The 16,875-nt window shown below is 39.3% G+C and overlaps 1 protein-coding gene across 6 annotated transcripts in view; it reads right to left on the bottom strand.

Annotated features, from left to right (window-relative positions):
* The window catches only part of SNX14 (sorting nexin 14), a 94,347-nt gene extending 77,754 nt beyond the window's left edge, over positions 1–16,593 (bottom strand). For 4 of the 6 annotated variants that reach the window (XM_032339128.1, XM_032339122.1, XM_032339126.1 and 1 more), the window contains exons 1-4: positions 16,298–16,593; positions 4,042–4,162; positions 2,827–2,903; positions 2,667–2,745 (exon numbers count right to left, since the gene is read on the bottom strand). In XM_032339128.1, coding sequence (XP_032195019.1) covers positions 2,667–2,745; positions 2,827–2,903; positions 4,042–4,162; positions 16,298–16,497 — 477 coding nt within the window. In that variant the 5' untranslated portion in view covers positions 16,498–16,593. The remainder of the gene's footprint in view (positions 1–2,666; positions 2,746–2,826; positions 2,904–4,041; positions 4,163–16,297) is intronic. The other 2 variants (XM_032339123.1, XM_032339127.1) reach the window with 1 other exon arrangement.
* Positions 16,594–16,875: the final 282 nt, after the last annotated feature.

Genomic DNA, 16,875 nt, shown 5'->3' with positions numbered 1-16,875 from the left:
CCATAGCTCCACTGTTCAGTCCTCATCTTCTCAACCTTATATTGTAGCAAGAGGGTCTAGTCTCCCTCCTTCCAAGCTAGCTCCATCCTCCACAGAGCTGCCAAAGTAATTTAAAACATGTATCTGAACACCTCAATCCCATGCATAAAACCCTCAATTTATCAAACCATAACATAGCAAAGAAAAGTGGAGCTGCACTGATTTTAAAGGCGAGGGAGAAAGCTTCCTGCTAGTAGCTGTGACCATTTACTTCCTTTTCACTTCTCATTGCATCTTCTGAGTCACATCTGAAAACTCCAGTTACACACTTCAAAAGTCAGTGACTTCTATGATCAATTAAACTCCTCAGCAAGGCCCTTTAAATCTTTCAATGATCAGATTTCTAAAGAGCCATATAAAAACTGTCTAAGAACTAAGCCAGACCCAGGTTTTAGAGTAAGTTCTACTACGAGCCAGGGATGAACTTGAGAAAATTAAAACCCTCTAAAGCCCAGTTTGCTAAAATCAATAATAGCACCTACTTTATAGGTTGTATGATTTCAAGAAATAACTTAATTAGTACAGTGCCCAATATTCAGCAAGTAACCAATAAAATATTAGCTACCAGAATACAGTGTCTTCATGCCCACATCCTTTCTCAAATTTGGCCCTTCATCTTACTGAACACCTTATTCAAAGCTTCCCTTTCCTTTCAAAAGCTCTTCCCAAACCCTGATATACCCTTTCCCACATTATCAGTCTGGCAAACTTCTAGTCATATTTTCTGACTGCCCCTCTCAATAGTTAGGCATTTCTTCCTCTGTATTAATAATATACATTGTACATTTCTTCCACTATTGCCAGTATTCACATTACATTGTATTCAACTGTTTATATGTCTACCTCCCCTCCTAGACTCAAGTTCCTAGAAAAAAGGAACCATATCTTATTTCTCCTTTTATTCCTGGGGCTAGTCCAGTTCCTGCTTATAGTAAGATCTCAAAACATGTTTTTAAATGTTGAGCTAGTATTTACTGAAAACCAGTATGTGCCAGGCAGTAGGCCAAGTGCTTCATATAAGTTCGTTCGTTCTTTCTTTCTTTCTTTCTTTCAAAATGAATGAAGTGAGGCGCCTCAGTGGCTCAGTGGGTTAAAGCCTCTGCCTTCGGCTCAGGTCATGATCCCAGGCTCCTGGGATCAAGCCCCACATCGGGCTCGCTGCTCAGCAGGGAGCCTGCTTCCTCCTCTCTCCCTCTCTCTCTCTCTCTCTCTCTCTGCCTGCCTCTGCCTACTTTTGATCTCTGTCAAATATATAAATAAAATCTTTTTTAAAAATAAATAAATAAATAAATATTTTTAAAAAGAAATTAATGAAGTGTCAAAGACCCACAAATAATACTCTTGCTAGAGGTCTTATCTTCAACAGACCTCAAATCAGCACTCTGTAATAGAAATGTAATGTGAGCCACATATGTAATCTTTTATTTTCTAGTAGCTACATTTTTTAAAAGTAATAAGAAAACAGGTAAAATTAATTTTATGATATATTTTAATTCAATATATCCAGAATATCATTTCAACATGTAATCAATAAAATGTATTATAGGATATTTTACATTCTTTTTTTCTTAAAATCCTCAAAACCACAACTCAATTTGTGATACATTTCCAAGTGTTTATGAACAGCCACAGCAGCTAGGGGCTACCATATTAGATAGCAAAGTCTTAAATCAAGGAATCCTGAAGTTGAAAATGAAAAAGAAAAGAGAAGAAATTAGAAAAAAAAGAAGTGCCAAGGGGCACCTGGGTGGCTCAGTGGGTTAAGACTCTGCCTTCTGCTCAGGTCATGATCAAGGGTCCTGGGATCAAGCCCCGCATCAGGCTTTCTGCTCAGTGGGAAGCCTGCTCCCCGCCCCCGCCTGCCCCTCTGCCTACTTGTGATCTGTCAAATAATAAAGTCTTTAAAAAAAAAAATGCCAAGAATTTTGGCATTTATGCAGCATGCTTTTAGCCAAGGATACAAATTAGGAAAAAAAGATAATTAAGCAGGATTCAGATGTCTAATGCTATTCTTTAATTAATTAGCATTCAATTTAATTCAATATATGTTTATCAACTACTAACAACATATCTGGCACTATACTTGGTGCTGGGAACAACTCAGACCCATTTACTGCCTTCAAGGACTTAACTCCTTTCTTAGATCAATGGGGAAAACAAGTTTCTAAAAGAAATAACAAAATATATGTTACCAAAAAAGTATATATAAAATGTCACTGTAACAAAGATAAGGGTGAATGCTTTCTATTCCTGCACTACAGGGAAACAGTGAAAAGTCTCCCATTCTCTGCTCTACCCTTTAGCAAGTGTCAAAACTGGGATAATTCAATAGGACATACTTGCTCTGTCTAGCTCAGGTATTACCCTACCATAAAGATGACTACTGTTATAAGAATTAAGCAATATCTAGGTAAAACAGTGTCGTCTTTGGCTAAAATATCCATTTAAATTAGACAAAGGATCCAAAAACTTCTATTTTATCACCTGAGTCGCATATTTCATAATAATCAACTACCTAGTTAAGAATTCATTAGGTGGCATATATTAAGATGTTCCACAATTAAATTTCCATTAGTATTTAATATACTCTGCTTGGGCATATTTGGCAGTGTTATTAAATTAATTACCTCTGAGAGAGATGCATCAACCTTGGAAGAAATTTTCAGATCTAGCCACGGCTGGTAGTTTTCAAGTAGTAAGGAAGGCCTAAAGAAAATCATACAATTAAATTGCCTAAAATCCAAAATGTAATTGGAAGGATCAACAAATAAAAAATGTTTAACTTACCTATGTCGTTTACATTTCACTTTACCACAAACAGCACAGCTACGACCTTGAGGAAATAATTCTTGAAGTCCTAACTGCTAAAAAAGGGAAATGAGGAAGGGGAGAGATTTGTCTTAATTTACATACAATCTTTACTAAAGAGGATCAACTTCGAAAGTTTATTAATCAATGTATAAATTGAAAGAATTTTTTTTAATTATTATTAGTCTGCCATAACACTGAAACCGTTCTTTGTAATAACTACTACTGGCTAAACTAAACTGCCAAATAAGAGAGAAAAAAATACCTGATAAAATGCAATTCTTAAGCCAAATTTCTAAGCATATAATTAAGGTCAGTTTTTATGCTTACTTATTTTTTAAAAAATTCAATCTATATTTGGAAATGATATTCTATTTCAGAGATGTAAGAAAAAACTATTTTCTATTTCCCCAAAATGTTAACTTCAATGAAAGGAAAGATATGTGACTAGTCATGTTTCTGACCGAATATGTGGCACCACTTTCCTCTGTACTTTTTCTGAATAGAAGTACCAACAAACCTAAAAAGGGACTGTATCAATTCAAAGATTATTAAGCAAGACTTCAAGATATCTACACACTAGTGACTTTGCCTACTAGACACAGATTCAGTACACCACCACCCTAATGAAATTTTAAATATACAAATTATTTTGGTTAAGCAAACTACCTGATTATTTGTCTCTTGAAGACATTTAGGAAATTAACAGTGTGGGATAAGTTAATTCAGAGTTCCCTGTGTCTGTGTCTCAGAATCACCTAGAAAGCTCTTAACAAGTACTGATTACAAGGCCCTAACCAAGAACTATTCTATCAAAATCTGATTAGAGCGCCTAGGAATCTTTTTTTTTTTTTTTAAGATTCCCGAGGTGATTCTATTGTACAACCAACTTTGGGAACGTGTTTTAATTTACTGTCCTCATAGTTAATATGTAGTTAGAGGACACTCTATAATTATGGATTCCAACTTTCTGAGAAGTTTGTATTTTCTTTTTATAGCTCATTGTAGAGCTGTATACCTTAAAAATATACACATACATAAATTTCATTTCTAATTATGTTCTGATGTCTTCCATTATTAAATAATACCAGATGGATTTTTTTTAAATCATTGCTTTAACATGCTTTCAGTAATAATATCAAACAGCATAGGTAATACATACTACTCTTAAAAATAAGAACACATAAATTTTACCTTGGGTTTGTATTTTATTGTGAAGAATATATTTGGTAAGAGAGAATCTGGTCCCAAAGAGCAATAAAATGTAACAACTCCAGCAACAAATGACCAGAAGATCATTAAAACATGAAGATACCTTAGAAATAAATGAAAATAATTATTATAACCAAAAAAAGTATAAAACTTAAGTTGTCCCCTCATTGATTTGACAAGTATTTATTAAGCACCTACCATATCAGACTGAAGACAGATCTCATGATATCTGTGATGTATTTATTTAATTATAAGGATCACAGAATGCATGTTATCAAATGTACATTTCACTTAAAGTGTAAGAAAGTATAAATTCTCAATATTTTATAATTTGGTACGTAGGTTGTTATGTTTGACTAGCTATACTACAGTGCTCCAAATACCTTCCAATGATACGGTAGTATTCATCAAAATTCTGATTACCTTTCATTAAATAAAAAAACCTAATACTGAGTGTCCATTATTTTGTGCCACCCAGTAACAGGCTGTAGGGATACAGTCAGGAACAGCACTGCCATGATTTCTATATGCATGGAAAACATTGTCTGATAGGTAAGTAAATGAGTACAATACAGTGTGAGCATGTATACTTTATTAAGACAGAGAAAGCAATACATGACAAGGGAACACCTCAGGCATAATATACAACCCAAATTTAAAAGGAAAGAAAATCCTTTTTCAAAGAAAGCAACTCTATAGAAAAACTTAAAAGAATAAGTAGGAGAAATCCAACAGAAGAGAATGGGGTAGAGAAATGAGGGACTAGGGAAGAGGCAGAGGAATTCAAACTTGGGAAAACTACACCAACTAAGATCTGAGCACAGCTTGAAGGAAGAACTGGCTTTAAGATGAAGCTTTTTAAAAAAAAAAAAACAAAACAAAACAAAAACCCACAGGCAGAAGTGAGATAATATGGTGTCATAAAATAAGTCATGTTAACATGTCTCAATACAGGCAGTCCTCATATTGCACAGTCCTGATAAGCATAAATTTCCATTACCATGATTTTGTAAAACACCAATCCCCAACAACACAGTTCAAATTCCAATTACCACATTATGTTTATTAACTGGTAACTATATAAAGCACAAACTTTGGTGCTAGTTCTTCCATTCACAAATCACTATGTAGTGAGAAGAGAATGAAGCCAGTCCACAGAAAGAGAAAAAACAAAGTGAAAAACTTATCGGTTGTATTTTAAATCCAGGTTCTACCGGTCTCTGAGGCCCAGCTACACTCCTGTTCCTTCTACACTTAAATAAACTTCCAATGATTCCACTCTTTGCCAATATAGTGTGAGTTTAGTTTCTGTCATCTACCACTTAAAGTCTTGAGTAATACCCTGAAGGCAATGAAGAATTTTTAAGATTTTAGGAATTTTAGAAGTTTTAAGGAGAGTAGTATTGCTAGACTTTATAATCAAAGGACCACTTGGGTCACAATATGGAGAATAGCCTAAACTGGAAACATGCAGGCTAATTAAGAAAGCTGAAAAAAATCTACAGGAGTCAAAGATCGCTTATAGAGAAGAGACTTAGAGATAAAAAAGCTGATAATCTTGAAAACATTTAGGAGGAAGAATTAAGAGGACTAAGTTGCTGATTAATGTGAGCAGAAAGGATAGGTAAAAAATCACTTCTCTTTGGACACGCTAAATTTCAAGTATCTTAAAACATGGCATGCAGCGGGGGCACCTGGGTAGGTCACTTGGTTGAGCATCTGACTCCTGATTTCAGCTCAGGTCATGGTCTCAGGGTCCTGGGACTGAGCCCAGGATCTTCACTCAGTGTCTGCTGAGACTCTCTCCCTCCCTCTCCTTCTGCCCATTCTCACACTCACTCTTTCTCTCTCTAAAATAAATAAATCTTAATAAAAACAACAGAGCAAGTAGAAAAATTTCATGAGCAGTTAAATATTGGGTAGTTTAAATCTCTGCAGAGAATATGAGGTAAGGAAAAAAACTGGGAGATTATCACATAAAGATCATTGAAATCATGGGAATAAATGAAGTGACCAGGGAGGAGCTGTAGAATGACAAAAAAGAGAGACATTTAGGAAATCAGCAGAGCAAGAGAAATCTAGTAATTAGAAGAGCTGGGGGGTAGGGGAACCAAAAAAACAAGAATCAAGTCATAGGGGAAGGGTGCCTGGGTGACTTAGATGGTTAAACATCTGCCTTCAGCTCAGGTCATGATCCCAGGGTCTTGGGATAGAGCCCCGCATCAGACTCCCTGCTCAGTGGAGAGTTGGCTTCCCCCTCTCCCTCTGCCCATGCGAAACCCCCACCCCTCCATGTGCACACTGGCTCTCTATCTCAAATAAATAAATAAAATTACAAAGAAAAAGAATCAAGTCATAAAGGCTGTCAAGGTAAAAAAAAAAAAAAATTTAACAAGGATGAATTAGTTAACATGATCAAATTATTTTTAAATTTAAGTGAGAGAATGAGAAGTTTTAGCAACAAAAAAAAAGGCACTGATGAACTGGCAAAAGCAGTTTTAGTAGAATGCCAATGGAATGCAGTGGATTTATGAAGAGTGAACTGAAAATAAAAAAGTGAAATTGGGGGATGCCTAGGTGGCTCAGTCAGTTAAGCATCTGACTCTTGGTTTCAGCTCATGTCATGGTCTCAGGGTCATGAAATCCAGCCCCGTGTCAGGCTTTAGCACTCAGCAGGGAGTCTGCCTGAGATTCTCTTTCCCTCTCTCTGCCCCTCCCCCACTAAAAGAAGTAAATTGGTAATATGGATAATTCTCTCTTTAAAGGAACAACAGGCTAAGGTGGTGGCTGGAGGGAGATAAAGACCAAAAATGTTTAGTAAAACCTAATCATATTTAAATATTGACAGCACAGAAGGAGATAAGAGAAAAAGACATAGGAGAGAAGAGCTAAGTTGAGTTAATAATGTCCTAGAGAAGTTAGCAATAGTTGGGTTTCAAAGCCTAAAAGGAGAAATAAGAGCCAGAGATATCTCTTTCCAAATACCAGAGAGAAAGAATACATGGATGAGAATGCACTTAAGCTGTAGATTCAGTAGTGAGGATGAAAAGCAATATGATGTCCTTTATGTAAAATGGGAGATGCTGAAAGAGAAAGGCAAAAGCAATTAAGATCAGAAGTTCTAGCAGACTGGGCAAGTTCTGAAAGAGCCACTGGGCACATGCAATGAGAAGGCTATTCTGAGGAACTGCTGGGAAGTTAGATTTACAGGTTTGGGATTTTCTCTAGCAGCATTCAGTAACCAAGATATAAACATTGAAAAACCAAGCAGCATCACTGATCCAAGATTTCAATTTTGTCAGGTTAGTGTGACAGAAAGGAGTTAAGGACACTGGCAACAGAGTAGCTGAAGTGATGAACCGTGGATTCTAAGCTAGACCAACTCTAAACTGCATAGGTAAGTGACAACAGAAGAGAAGAAATAGAAAGCAAAGGAGTCAGGAGACTGAGAAGTCAAGGAGCAGGTACGGTGTTATTTTTTTTTTTTTTTTTTTAGGTACGGTGTTATTGAATGAATGAAAGAAGCTGATGGTCGGCAAGTAAGATACTTGCTTTCTAAGATCAGAGGTGGAGCTCTTTCTGGTGATTAACAAGGGCCACCATATGCTGACCCAAGTGGGAGGCTAAAGAGGAATCACACAAGCACTGAAGTCACCTACAATGGCGATAGGATTTAAAACGGAGAGGAAGGCTATAAACCATAAAACAAAGTCAGCTATAAACGAGCACAAATAATCTGGAGAGTGATATCAATGAGAAAACAGACAAATGGCATATGTTCCAAAGGAGTAAGAGACTTCTGCCTCCTTGACAGAATGACTGGTACTAGACTTGCCTTCCCACCATAAACAACTATAAAACAGGACAAAACATACACAGTGGGATGTTTGGGTGGCTCAGCCCATTAAGCGGCTGCCTTTGGCTCAGGTCATGATCCTAAGGTCCTGACATCGAGTCCAGCATCGGGCTCCTTGCTCAGTGGGGAGCCTGCTTCTCCCTCTGCCTGCTGCTCCCCTGCTTGTGCTCACACTCTTTCTGATTAAAAAAATATATATATATACACACACACACACATATATGTGTGTGTGTATATATATATATATATATGTATGTATATATATATATGGTAACTATTTCCAGGCAGTGCAAGATGAAAATCCTTAAGAGAAAGGAAACACACAACTGAGTTCCACATCTATCCCAGTTCTCTAACTGAGGACAATTTATCAAGTGCAGTACAGAATAGAAAGGATTACAGAAGACCTGGAAGTTCAGAATTGGGAAATATACGGCACCAAGTATTAAGAAGAGGTGAAGTGAAGATGCATATCGCTTCTCGGCCTTTTGGCTAAGATCAAGTGTAGAGGTGCTTACCTATTATAGACAGTACAAACAGTGATCAAGTAAATATAAAATCTGTGAGACAAAGGCTGAGGCCCCAAACTAGATGATTTGCCTGGTCTTAATATTGCCTGCAGAATAAAATAAAACCCCCTAAATCTTTACAGTCCCTTTCAATCTGGCCCCAGTTCACTTTTCTACTTTCTTTCAGTTTTCTTATTTCTTCCCATTCCATCCCCCACACACTCACCCCCAGTAACCTCTACACCAAACACGGGGCCTGGGGCTTGAACTCACAACTTGCATGCTCTACTGACTAAGCCAGCCAGGTACCCCTCTTCTCATTCCTGTATACAAAGCTTCACTCCACCGAAAATAGCATACTTGACATCCAGTTATGTTTTGTTTTTTAAAGATTTTACTTATTTATTTGACAGAGATCACAAGCAGGCAGAGAGGGAAGCGGGGCGGGGGGGGGGGAAGCAGGCTCCCCGCTGAGCAGAAAGCCCCCTGTGGGGTTCGATCCCAGGACCCTGGGATCATGACCCGAGCTGAAGGTAGAGGCTTTAACCCACTGAGCCACCCAGGTGCCCCTGACATCAAGCTTTTAAAAAAAGGAACCTTATACTTGGAAACTAACTCAAATTATAGAGATATTTCAGAGACGAAATTATTAAATTCTTGTTCGCAGCTGCTTACCATATATAATTTTGACCCAGACAGTCATGACTCAGAATTCAGAATTTTTAGGATTTTTGAACAGTTATATAATACACATTTCATATATACTTGAACACTCCCAATGAGATCTAATGGAGTACTCCATCATTAGATATTAATATTTCTGCAACAAAACATAATAGCAATAAGAAAGAAATAAGTCAGAAATAAAGACTATAAATAGGGGCGCCTGGGTGGCTCAGTCAGTTAAGCATCTACCTTTGGCTCAGGTCATGACCTCAGGGCCGGACATCAGGCTCCCTGCTCAGTGGGGAGCCTGCTTCTCCCTCTCCCTCTGCCTCACGCTCCTTCTGCTTATTCTCTCTCACTTTCTCTCTCTGTGTCAAATAAATAAGACCTCAAAAAAAAAAAAGAGAGACAAGACTAAATAAATAAATAAAAGACTAAATAAATAGTCTCATGTCTGTTCAGATCAGGTTTTGTCATCAAATGTAATTGGTACAAACTTAGGGTTAAAATTACTTCTTCACAGAGCTTTTGATTTCAGAATTACCGATTAGGAACTGCAGACGTGTAGATCAAATGACAGTCAGATTTTAGACTGAATGGCAATAAATACTACATGCAGTATGTGTGGGCTTTAACTAAAGCAAGCAATAACTAAGGTATTATTTAAGAAGAAAATCTATATCCTTAAATGCATTAATCCAGTAGTTCTCAACCAAGGGTATTTTGCCCCCCACGGGGCATTTGGCAGTATATGCAGACATCCTTAAATGCATTAATCCAGTAGTTCTCAACCAAGGGTATTTTGCCCCCCCACGGGACATTTGACAGTATATGCAGACATTTTTGATTGTCTGAACTGTGGAGAGGGGGAAAGGGAAGGTGCACTATTGACATCAAGTGCCTAGAAACCAAGATTGCTGCTAAATATCCTACAATGCACAGGCCATCACAACAAAAAATTATCTAGCCCAAATTATCAATAGTGCTGATGTTGAGAAACCCTGCATCAATCAGAGACAAATACTAAAACCAACAACCTAAGCATTCATAAAGTTGGGGGAAAAAAACAGGATCCAAACACATAAAAAGAAAGGAAACAATAAATTGGGGGAAAAAAACAGGATCCAAATACATAAAAAGGAAGGAAACAATAAAGAGAAGAATAGAAATCAAGAAAGTAGACAACAATGACAAGAGGAAATAACAAAATATAAGCTTAGTTTTTGAAAAATTAATAAAATAAGCAAAACTGTAATTAGATTTATCTTCTTTTCCAACTTGAGCTATATTTTACCATAACTAAAGGGACCTAACAAGTGAAGTTAAGCAATTCTAGAAGGAAAAATAGTGGAGAGAGAGAGAGAGAAAGAATTCAAATTTTAAAATATATATAAGGAATGAAAAAAATGAGAAAATCATCATGTTGCAACCTATAATGAAATAACTCATTCATGGAATAATAAATGGTAAAACCAAAGAAGTTTACGGGGCAAAGTTATTAGCTGTCACTACCCAAATCCACAAAAAGTGAGGCGACTCCATCTTGTGTGGAGTTATCCTCTCATGTGATATAATTCTTACACACACAAAAAGATCTAAATCTAATCAAATTTATAAATCTAACACCTTGTCTACAAAAAATATGCAGGTAAGAATTTAAAAAAAAAAAAAAAAAAAAGACACTATAAGGAACCTAACAGCAAAAGTGTGAACAAATGACCCAGTTTCTTCAAGTCAGTGGTAGGGAGAGGGGAGAGAAGCAGGTAAGGAGGAATGTTCTAGATCCAGGTAAACAAACTATGGCTTATGAGCCAAATGCCACCTGCTTTGGTATGGCTCCCAAGCTAAGCGAAGTTTTTACAATTTTTTTTTTAACGATTCTTTGAAAAGAAAAGAAAAAAAAAAAGAATATGGGACAGAAACCTGATGCAGCCCAAAAGTCTAAAATATTTACTATCTGACACTTCATAGAAAAATGTTGCCAACTTTTATTGTTAATTATAAGAGATTTACAAAAGCCTGAAAGATATAGTTCCCACATACAATGAGTGGACCTATTTTAGATCCTGATTAGTATAGATACACTACCAATTTTTATGCAGTTAGGAAAATTTGATTATGGACTTACATGATATTAACCAACTAGTGTTAATTTTTTAAGGTTATGGCTTTGTGTAGAAGTCATTTTTAAAATGGAGGAAGACCTGGGCGCCTGGGTGGCTCAGTGGGTTAAGCCTCTGCCTTCGGCTCAGGTCATCATCCCAGGGTCCTGGCTCTCTGCTCAGTAGGGAGCCTGCTTCCCCCTTCTCTCTGCCTGCCTCTCTGCCTACTTGTGATCTCTGTCAAACAAATAAATAAAATCTTAAAAAAAAAAAAAAACAAAGAAACAAAGAAGCTGTGGTATGTATACACACACACACATAAAAACCATAAAAAATTAGGAAATCCTATCATTTGGGACAACATGGATGGACCTTAGAGGCATATGCTAAGTATTATGCTATGTGAAATAAACAGAGAAAAGAAAAATAGTGTATGATCTCACTTTTATATAAAATATTAAGGAAAAAAACTCACAGAAAAAGATCAGACTTGTGGTTACAAGAGGAGGAGCATAGGAGAGAGAAACTGCAGAAAGGTGGTCGAGTTACAAACTTCCAAGAAGATAAATACGTACTAGGGATGTAATGTACAACACAATGACTATAGCTAACAATTAAGCTACAATTAACGAATTAAAACTAAATCGAGAGGCGCCTGGGTGGCTTAGTGGGTTAAAGCCTCTGCTTCCTCTCAGATCATGATCTCAGGGTCCTGGGATCGAGGCCCGCACCGGGCTCTCTGCTCAGCAGGAAGCCTGCTTCCCCCTCTCTCTGCCTGCCTCTCTGCCTACTTGTGATCTCTGTCCATCAAATAGATAAATAAAATCTTTAATTAATTAATTAAGTAAAACTACAACAAGCTACCACTATTTATTCACTAAAATGACTAAATTAAACCTACAGGCAATATCAGACAGAATAGCCAAATGCTTTGGCAGGAGTGTAAATTAGTACAATCACTTTGGAAAACTATCTGGCAGTATCTACTTAAGTTAAACAAACACATACACTATGAATAAGCATTTCCATCCATGGGTATCTACCCAAAAGAAATAAGTCTATCAAAAGAAATATATATAAGAATATTCATAGCAGCATTATTCATAGCTGCTAAAAACTGTAAACAAGTTAAAGGCCCTTCAACAGAAGAATGGATAAACAAAGTATGTCATATTCCCAGTGGAATACTGCAAAATAACAAAAGAGACTGAAGTACTGACATACGCAACAATACGGAAAAATCTCAAAAGAGATGAGAGAAAGAAACCAGATACAAAAGAACCATATAATTCCATTTATATGAAATTCAAAAACAAGCAAAACTGATCAATGGTGACTGAGGCTACTGACAAGGGAGTCTACTGGGGTGCTAGAATAAATGAGATTTGGGATTGAGCCCTGCATCGGGCTTCCTAGTCAGTAGGGAGAAGACTTCTCCCTCTCGTCCCCACTCTGGCTCACTCTTGATCTCTCGCTATCTCTGTTGCTATCTCTTTATCTCTCAAATAAATAAATAAAATCTTTGAAAAAAAATATTCATGATCTTAATTCATATTGAAAGAAAATTTATATACTAAATAATACCTTGAAAGATCTTTAGGATTTAAAGTTTCAAGACTATAAGAGAAAAAATTAATTTCAGGGGTACCTGGCTGGCTCTGTCAATAGAGCATGTGATTCTCAAGCACCACAATGGCTGTAGAGCCTACTTAAAATAAAATTTTTAAAAAATTTTTTAAATGGGCGCCTGGGTGGCTCAAAGGGTTAAGCCTCTGCCTTCGGCTCAGGTCATGATCTCAGGGTCCTGGGATCGAGTCCCACATCGGGCTTTCTGCTCAGCAGGGAGCCTGCTTCCTCCTCTCTCTCTCTCTGCCTGCCTCTCTGCCTGCTTGTGATCTCTGTCTGTCAAATAAATAAATAAAAATCTTAAAAAAAAATTTTTTTTAAATAATTCTAAGTTTAACCATATAGAAGGAAAGCTCCAAACCTCCATACTAACTAAAGATTTTAAACTGAAAATTTCTTTAAATTTTTTTTTTTAAGATTTTGTTTATTTATTTGACAGACAGAGATCACAAGTAGGCAGAGAGGTATGGGGGTGGGGGGAGATGCAGGCTCCCTGCTGAACAGAGAGCCTGATGTGGGGCTCACTCCCAGGACCTTGGGTTCATGACCTGAGCTGAAGGCAGAGACTTTAACCCACTGAACCACCCAGGGCCCCCTGAAAATTTCTTTTTAAGTTATTTCTAAAAACTAATTGGTGAAATACCTGTGTAGAAGTCATTTACTTTAAGAGTTTTTTAAAAGTAAATCTCTATACCCAATGTGGGGTTCAAACTCACAACGTCAAGATCAAGAGTTTCATGTTCTTCTGAGTCAGCCAGTTGCCCCAAGAAATCACTTACTGATGGTATGCATTAAGTCTATCTTATCTAATTTCATCATTATACCCCTAATATTTTTATTTTTTGTATTATATATATTTTTTAATTTCTTTTTTTTTAAAGATTTTATTTATTTATTTGACAGATCACAATAGGCAGAGAGGCAGGCAGAGAGAGAGAGGAGGAAGCAGGCTTCCTGCTGAGCAGAGAGCCCAATGCGGGGCTCAATCCCAGGACCCTAGGATCATGACCTGAGCTGAAGGGAGAGGCTTTAACCCACTGAGCCACCCAGGTGCCCCATTTTTAAAATTTCTGAATAGATGTACCTCATATTCCTCACTCCCAGAAGAGGCCACATTTTCTTGTATAACAATCTTCCAGAGCTAGGCAAAGCATACATAAACATACGTCTTTGTATGTACATATGAATCTACACACATATTCTAAAAAAAAATCACATAATATGCTGAAAAGCACACTATATACTGTCTCGTACCTTCCAAAAGCTTTTTCCTAGAAAAAGAACACTTAAACATTTATTTTATTTTATTTTATTTTTAAGATTTTATTTATTTACTTGACAGACAGAGATCACAAGTAGGCAGAGAAGCAGGCAGAGAGAGAGGAAGGGAAGCAAGCTCCCTGCTGAGCAGAGAGCCCAATGCGGGGCTCAATCCCAGGACCTTGGGATCATGACCTGAGCCGAAGGCAGAGGCTTTGACCCACTGAGCCATCCAGGCGCCCCCATTTATTTTATTTTTAAGTAGACTCTACCCTCAATGTGGGGCTTGAACTCATGACTCTGAGATCAAGGGTCCCATGCTCTACCAACTGAGCCAGCCAGGCACCAAAGGGTACCTAACCATTCTTTTAGTCAAGATAATTATATCATGTTTAAGGTCACTTCTTGCTGCTTTCAACAGTAACAACGGAAAATACCAAAAAACGTATGCAAAAACAATTTCACTCGTAAATTCAACCAATCAGAGATAATATTTATGTATTATACCCTTCTTTCTTTGCATAATACAAATAAAGATACAGGGTAGAGATCAGATGGTATGACTTATTAACAACAAAGAACACTCAACTCTATAATTAAGCAGATGACCTCAGAAATCTAGTTCAAGCTGACCTTGCATGTCCTACCTTGGGCACCTAAACTGACCCATCTACCAAAAGAGATATGTTAAGAGATAGGTTAATTCCTGGACCAAACTTACTAATTACAAAACGTTCACCTATCTGTCATACCAAAGCTATTCATCTAGCTTAGAATACCTTCCAGATGACAGAAAGCAAGTAAGTATTTAATAATTCATTTGACTCTGTTAAGGATTCCTCTTCCTCCATATTCCTAAAATCAAACATCTTACTATCACAATCAAAGCATATTTTCCAGTAAAGTATCAATTCCTATTAACCCAGTCAATTAACAAGAAAGCAAAATGGGTAGGGAAAAATTCCAGCTCCAACAGTCACAGCAAGTGGTTACCTTAGAGCAAAATTAAATCACCAAATTCCCAGCGAATGCTTTCCCATTCCTATCCCCAGGGATCAACTACGCAAAATGAAGAACAGAGATGGTTTCAAGTTCAAAACATCAGAAAAAAATATCACGCAGATGCTGCTGCTGTAGAGCATCTCAAGTCTTCCTTCCACCAAGAGCAAATCTGGAAATAATTTGACACAAAAGATCTCCTCTACTAACCTATTTCATCGTTACCATTTCTGGAAATAGCTAATTGAAGGAAATCAAATTTATTTCAGGGAAAGAAACTTCCCATTTCAAAATGTCAAGGGAATTTATCAATTTCAACTTCCAATCTTCCCTTTTGTAATATTTTAGAGATATTGAGGCAGGTACTATTTTGCTTTCCGACTTCAACAAATCTTTACGATCATCCATTTTAACCATCCACCCTCTGGGGAAAGCTTCGGGTACAAGACTGTGTGTGAGGCCTTCAGCTGAAGACGGTGTGCGTGTGTGTGCTTCAGCTGTAAGACTGTGTGTGTGCACGCACCCTTCCCCTGTTAAGACTGTGCGTGTGCGCCCTTCGGCTCTAAGTGTCTGGGTGTGCGTCTGGGCGTTGCTTCAGCTGTAAGGCTGTGCGTGTTTGTGCGCACAATGCGGCTATAAAACTCTATGAGCACCCTTTAGCTGTAAGACTGTGCGTGTGTATGTGTGTGTCTGTGTGCGTGCGCGCGCACGCCCTTCGGCTGTAAGACCGTGCGTGTGGGTGTGCGCCCTCAGCTCTAAGGCTAAGCATGCCTGTGTGTGCGCATGCGTGTACTGACAGCTCGGGGAGTCGGCCTGAAACCGGGGCTGCTACAGGACCTGGAACCCTCCTCGTCAGCTGACCGGACCTCCCCTGCAAGGTCTCAAATTGGGACGCACAGAGAGATTTCACGCCTCTGAAAAACAGCGACGATGCAGCACCAGGTTTTAAGGAACAGGTGAAAAGTAGGTAAGAATCGGGGCCAAGTGTCTCGGGAGGCCGGCCTCAGCAAAAGGGGCACTGGAACGCATCCCACCCGGCAGGCACTTCCGGCCCCGGACGCTCCGCCCAGCTCCCCGAGGCCGCTGTTTCCAAGGCCTCGAAGCTGGCCGCAAGCGCCGCAGTTGCGCAGCCCAGGCGGCCTCCACACAGTGAAATAACACGGGCTCCCGTCCGCAGCCCCGCAGAGTAGCCGCCCGCCAGACCCGCGCTGCGACGTTACCTATTGAGGAGCAGGGAGGCGACGCTAAGGCAGAGCAGCAGGAAGCAGAACAGCGGGTACTGGCGGCAGATCTCGCGTCCCACGTCCAGCCGCAGCCGCTGCTTCAGCTTCTCCCCCATCGCCCGCACCCAGGACACCATCTCCGCTGGCGTGGCTGAAGTTCCACTACAGACTGAGGCCGAGGTCGAGGCGACCCCCATCCACCTCTCGCGTCTCCGCCCCCACCCGGCCCGGCGGCTACCCACACAGCCGCCGACCGGCGGACCGTCCGCCGGCTGCAGTCGCCCAAGGCCCCGCCCAAGGCCCCGCCGCGCGTGCGCGGCCTCCGCCCCCCGCCCCTCCTGCCGCCGGCGGTGGGGACCGCCGCACGACGTGCCCGAGGTCGTCACCCTGCGCAAAACCCGGCGCGTCCCCCCATCTCCGCCTTCTAGGCGAGGGCAGCGCGCCGTCTCCCACGAAGGGCAGGACTCCACTAGCAAGTGGCCTTTCCCGGAAATCAGGGGAAAGCTGCAGCAGCCCGTAACCGCCTGGATCGCGGAGGAGAGAAAGAAGGTTGTGCCGCAGCACGGGAGAAACTA

This window comes from Mustela erminea, chromosome 4 (assembly GCF_009829155.1).
Source record: "Mustela erminea isolate mMusErm1 chromosome 4, mMusErm1.Pri, whole genome shotgun sequence".
In the NCBI taxonomy this organism is placed as follows: domain Eukaryota; kingdom Metazoa; phylum Chordata; class Mammalia; order Carnivora; family Mustelidae; genus Mustela; species Mustela erminea.
Note: the sequence above shows the minus strand (reverse complement) of the source record. Positions and strands in the feature narration are given on the sequence as shown.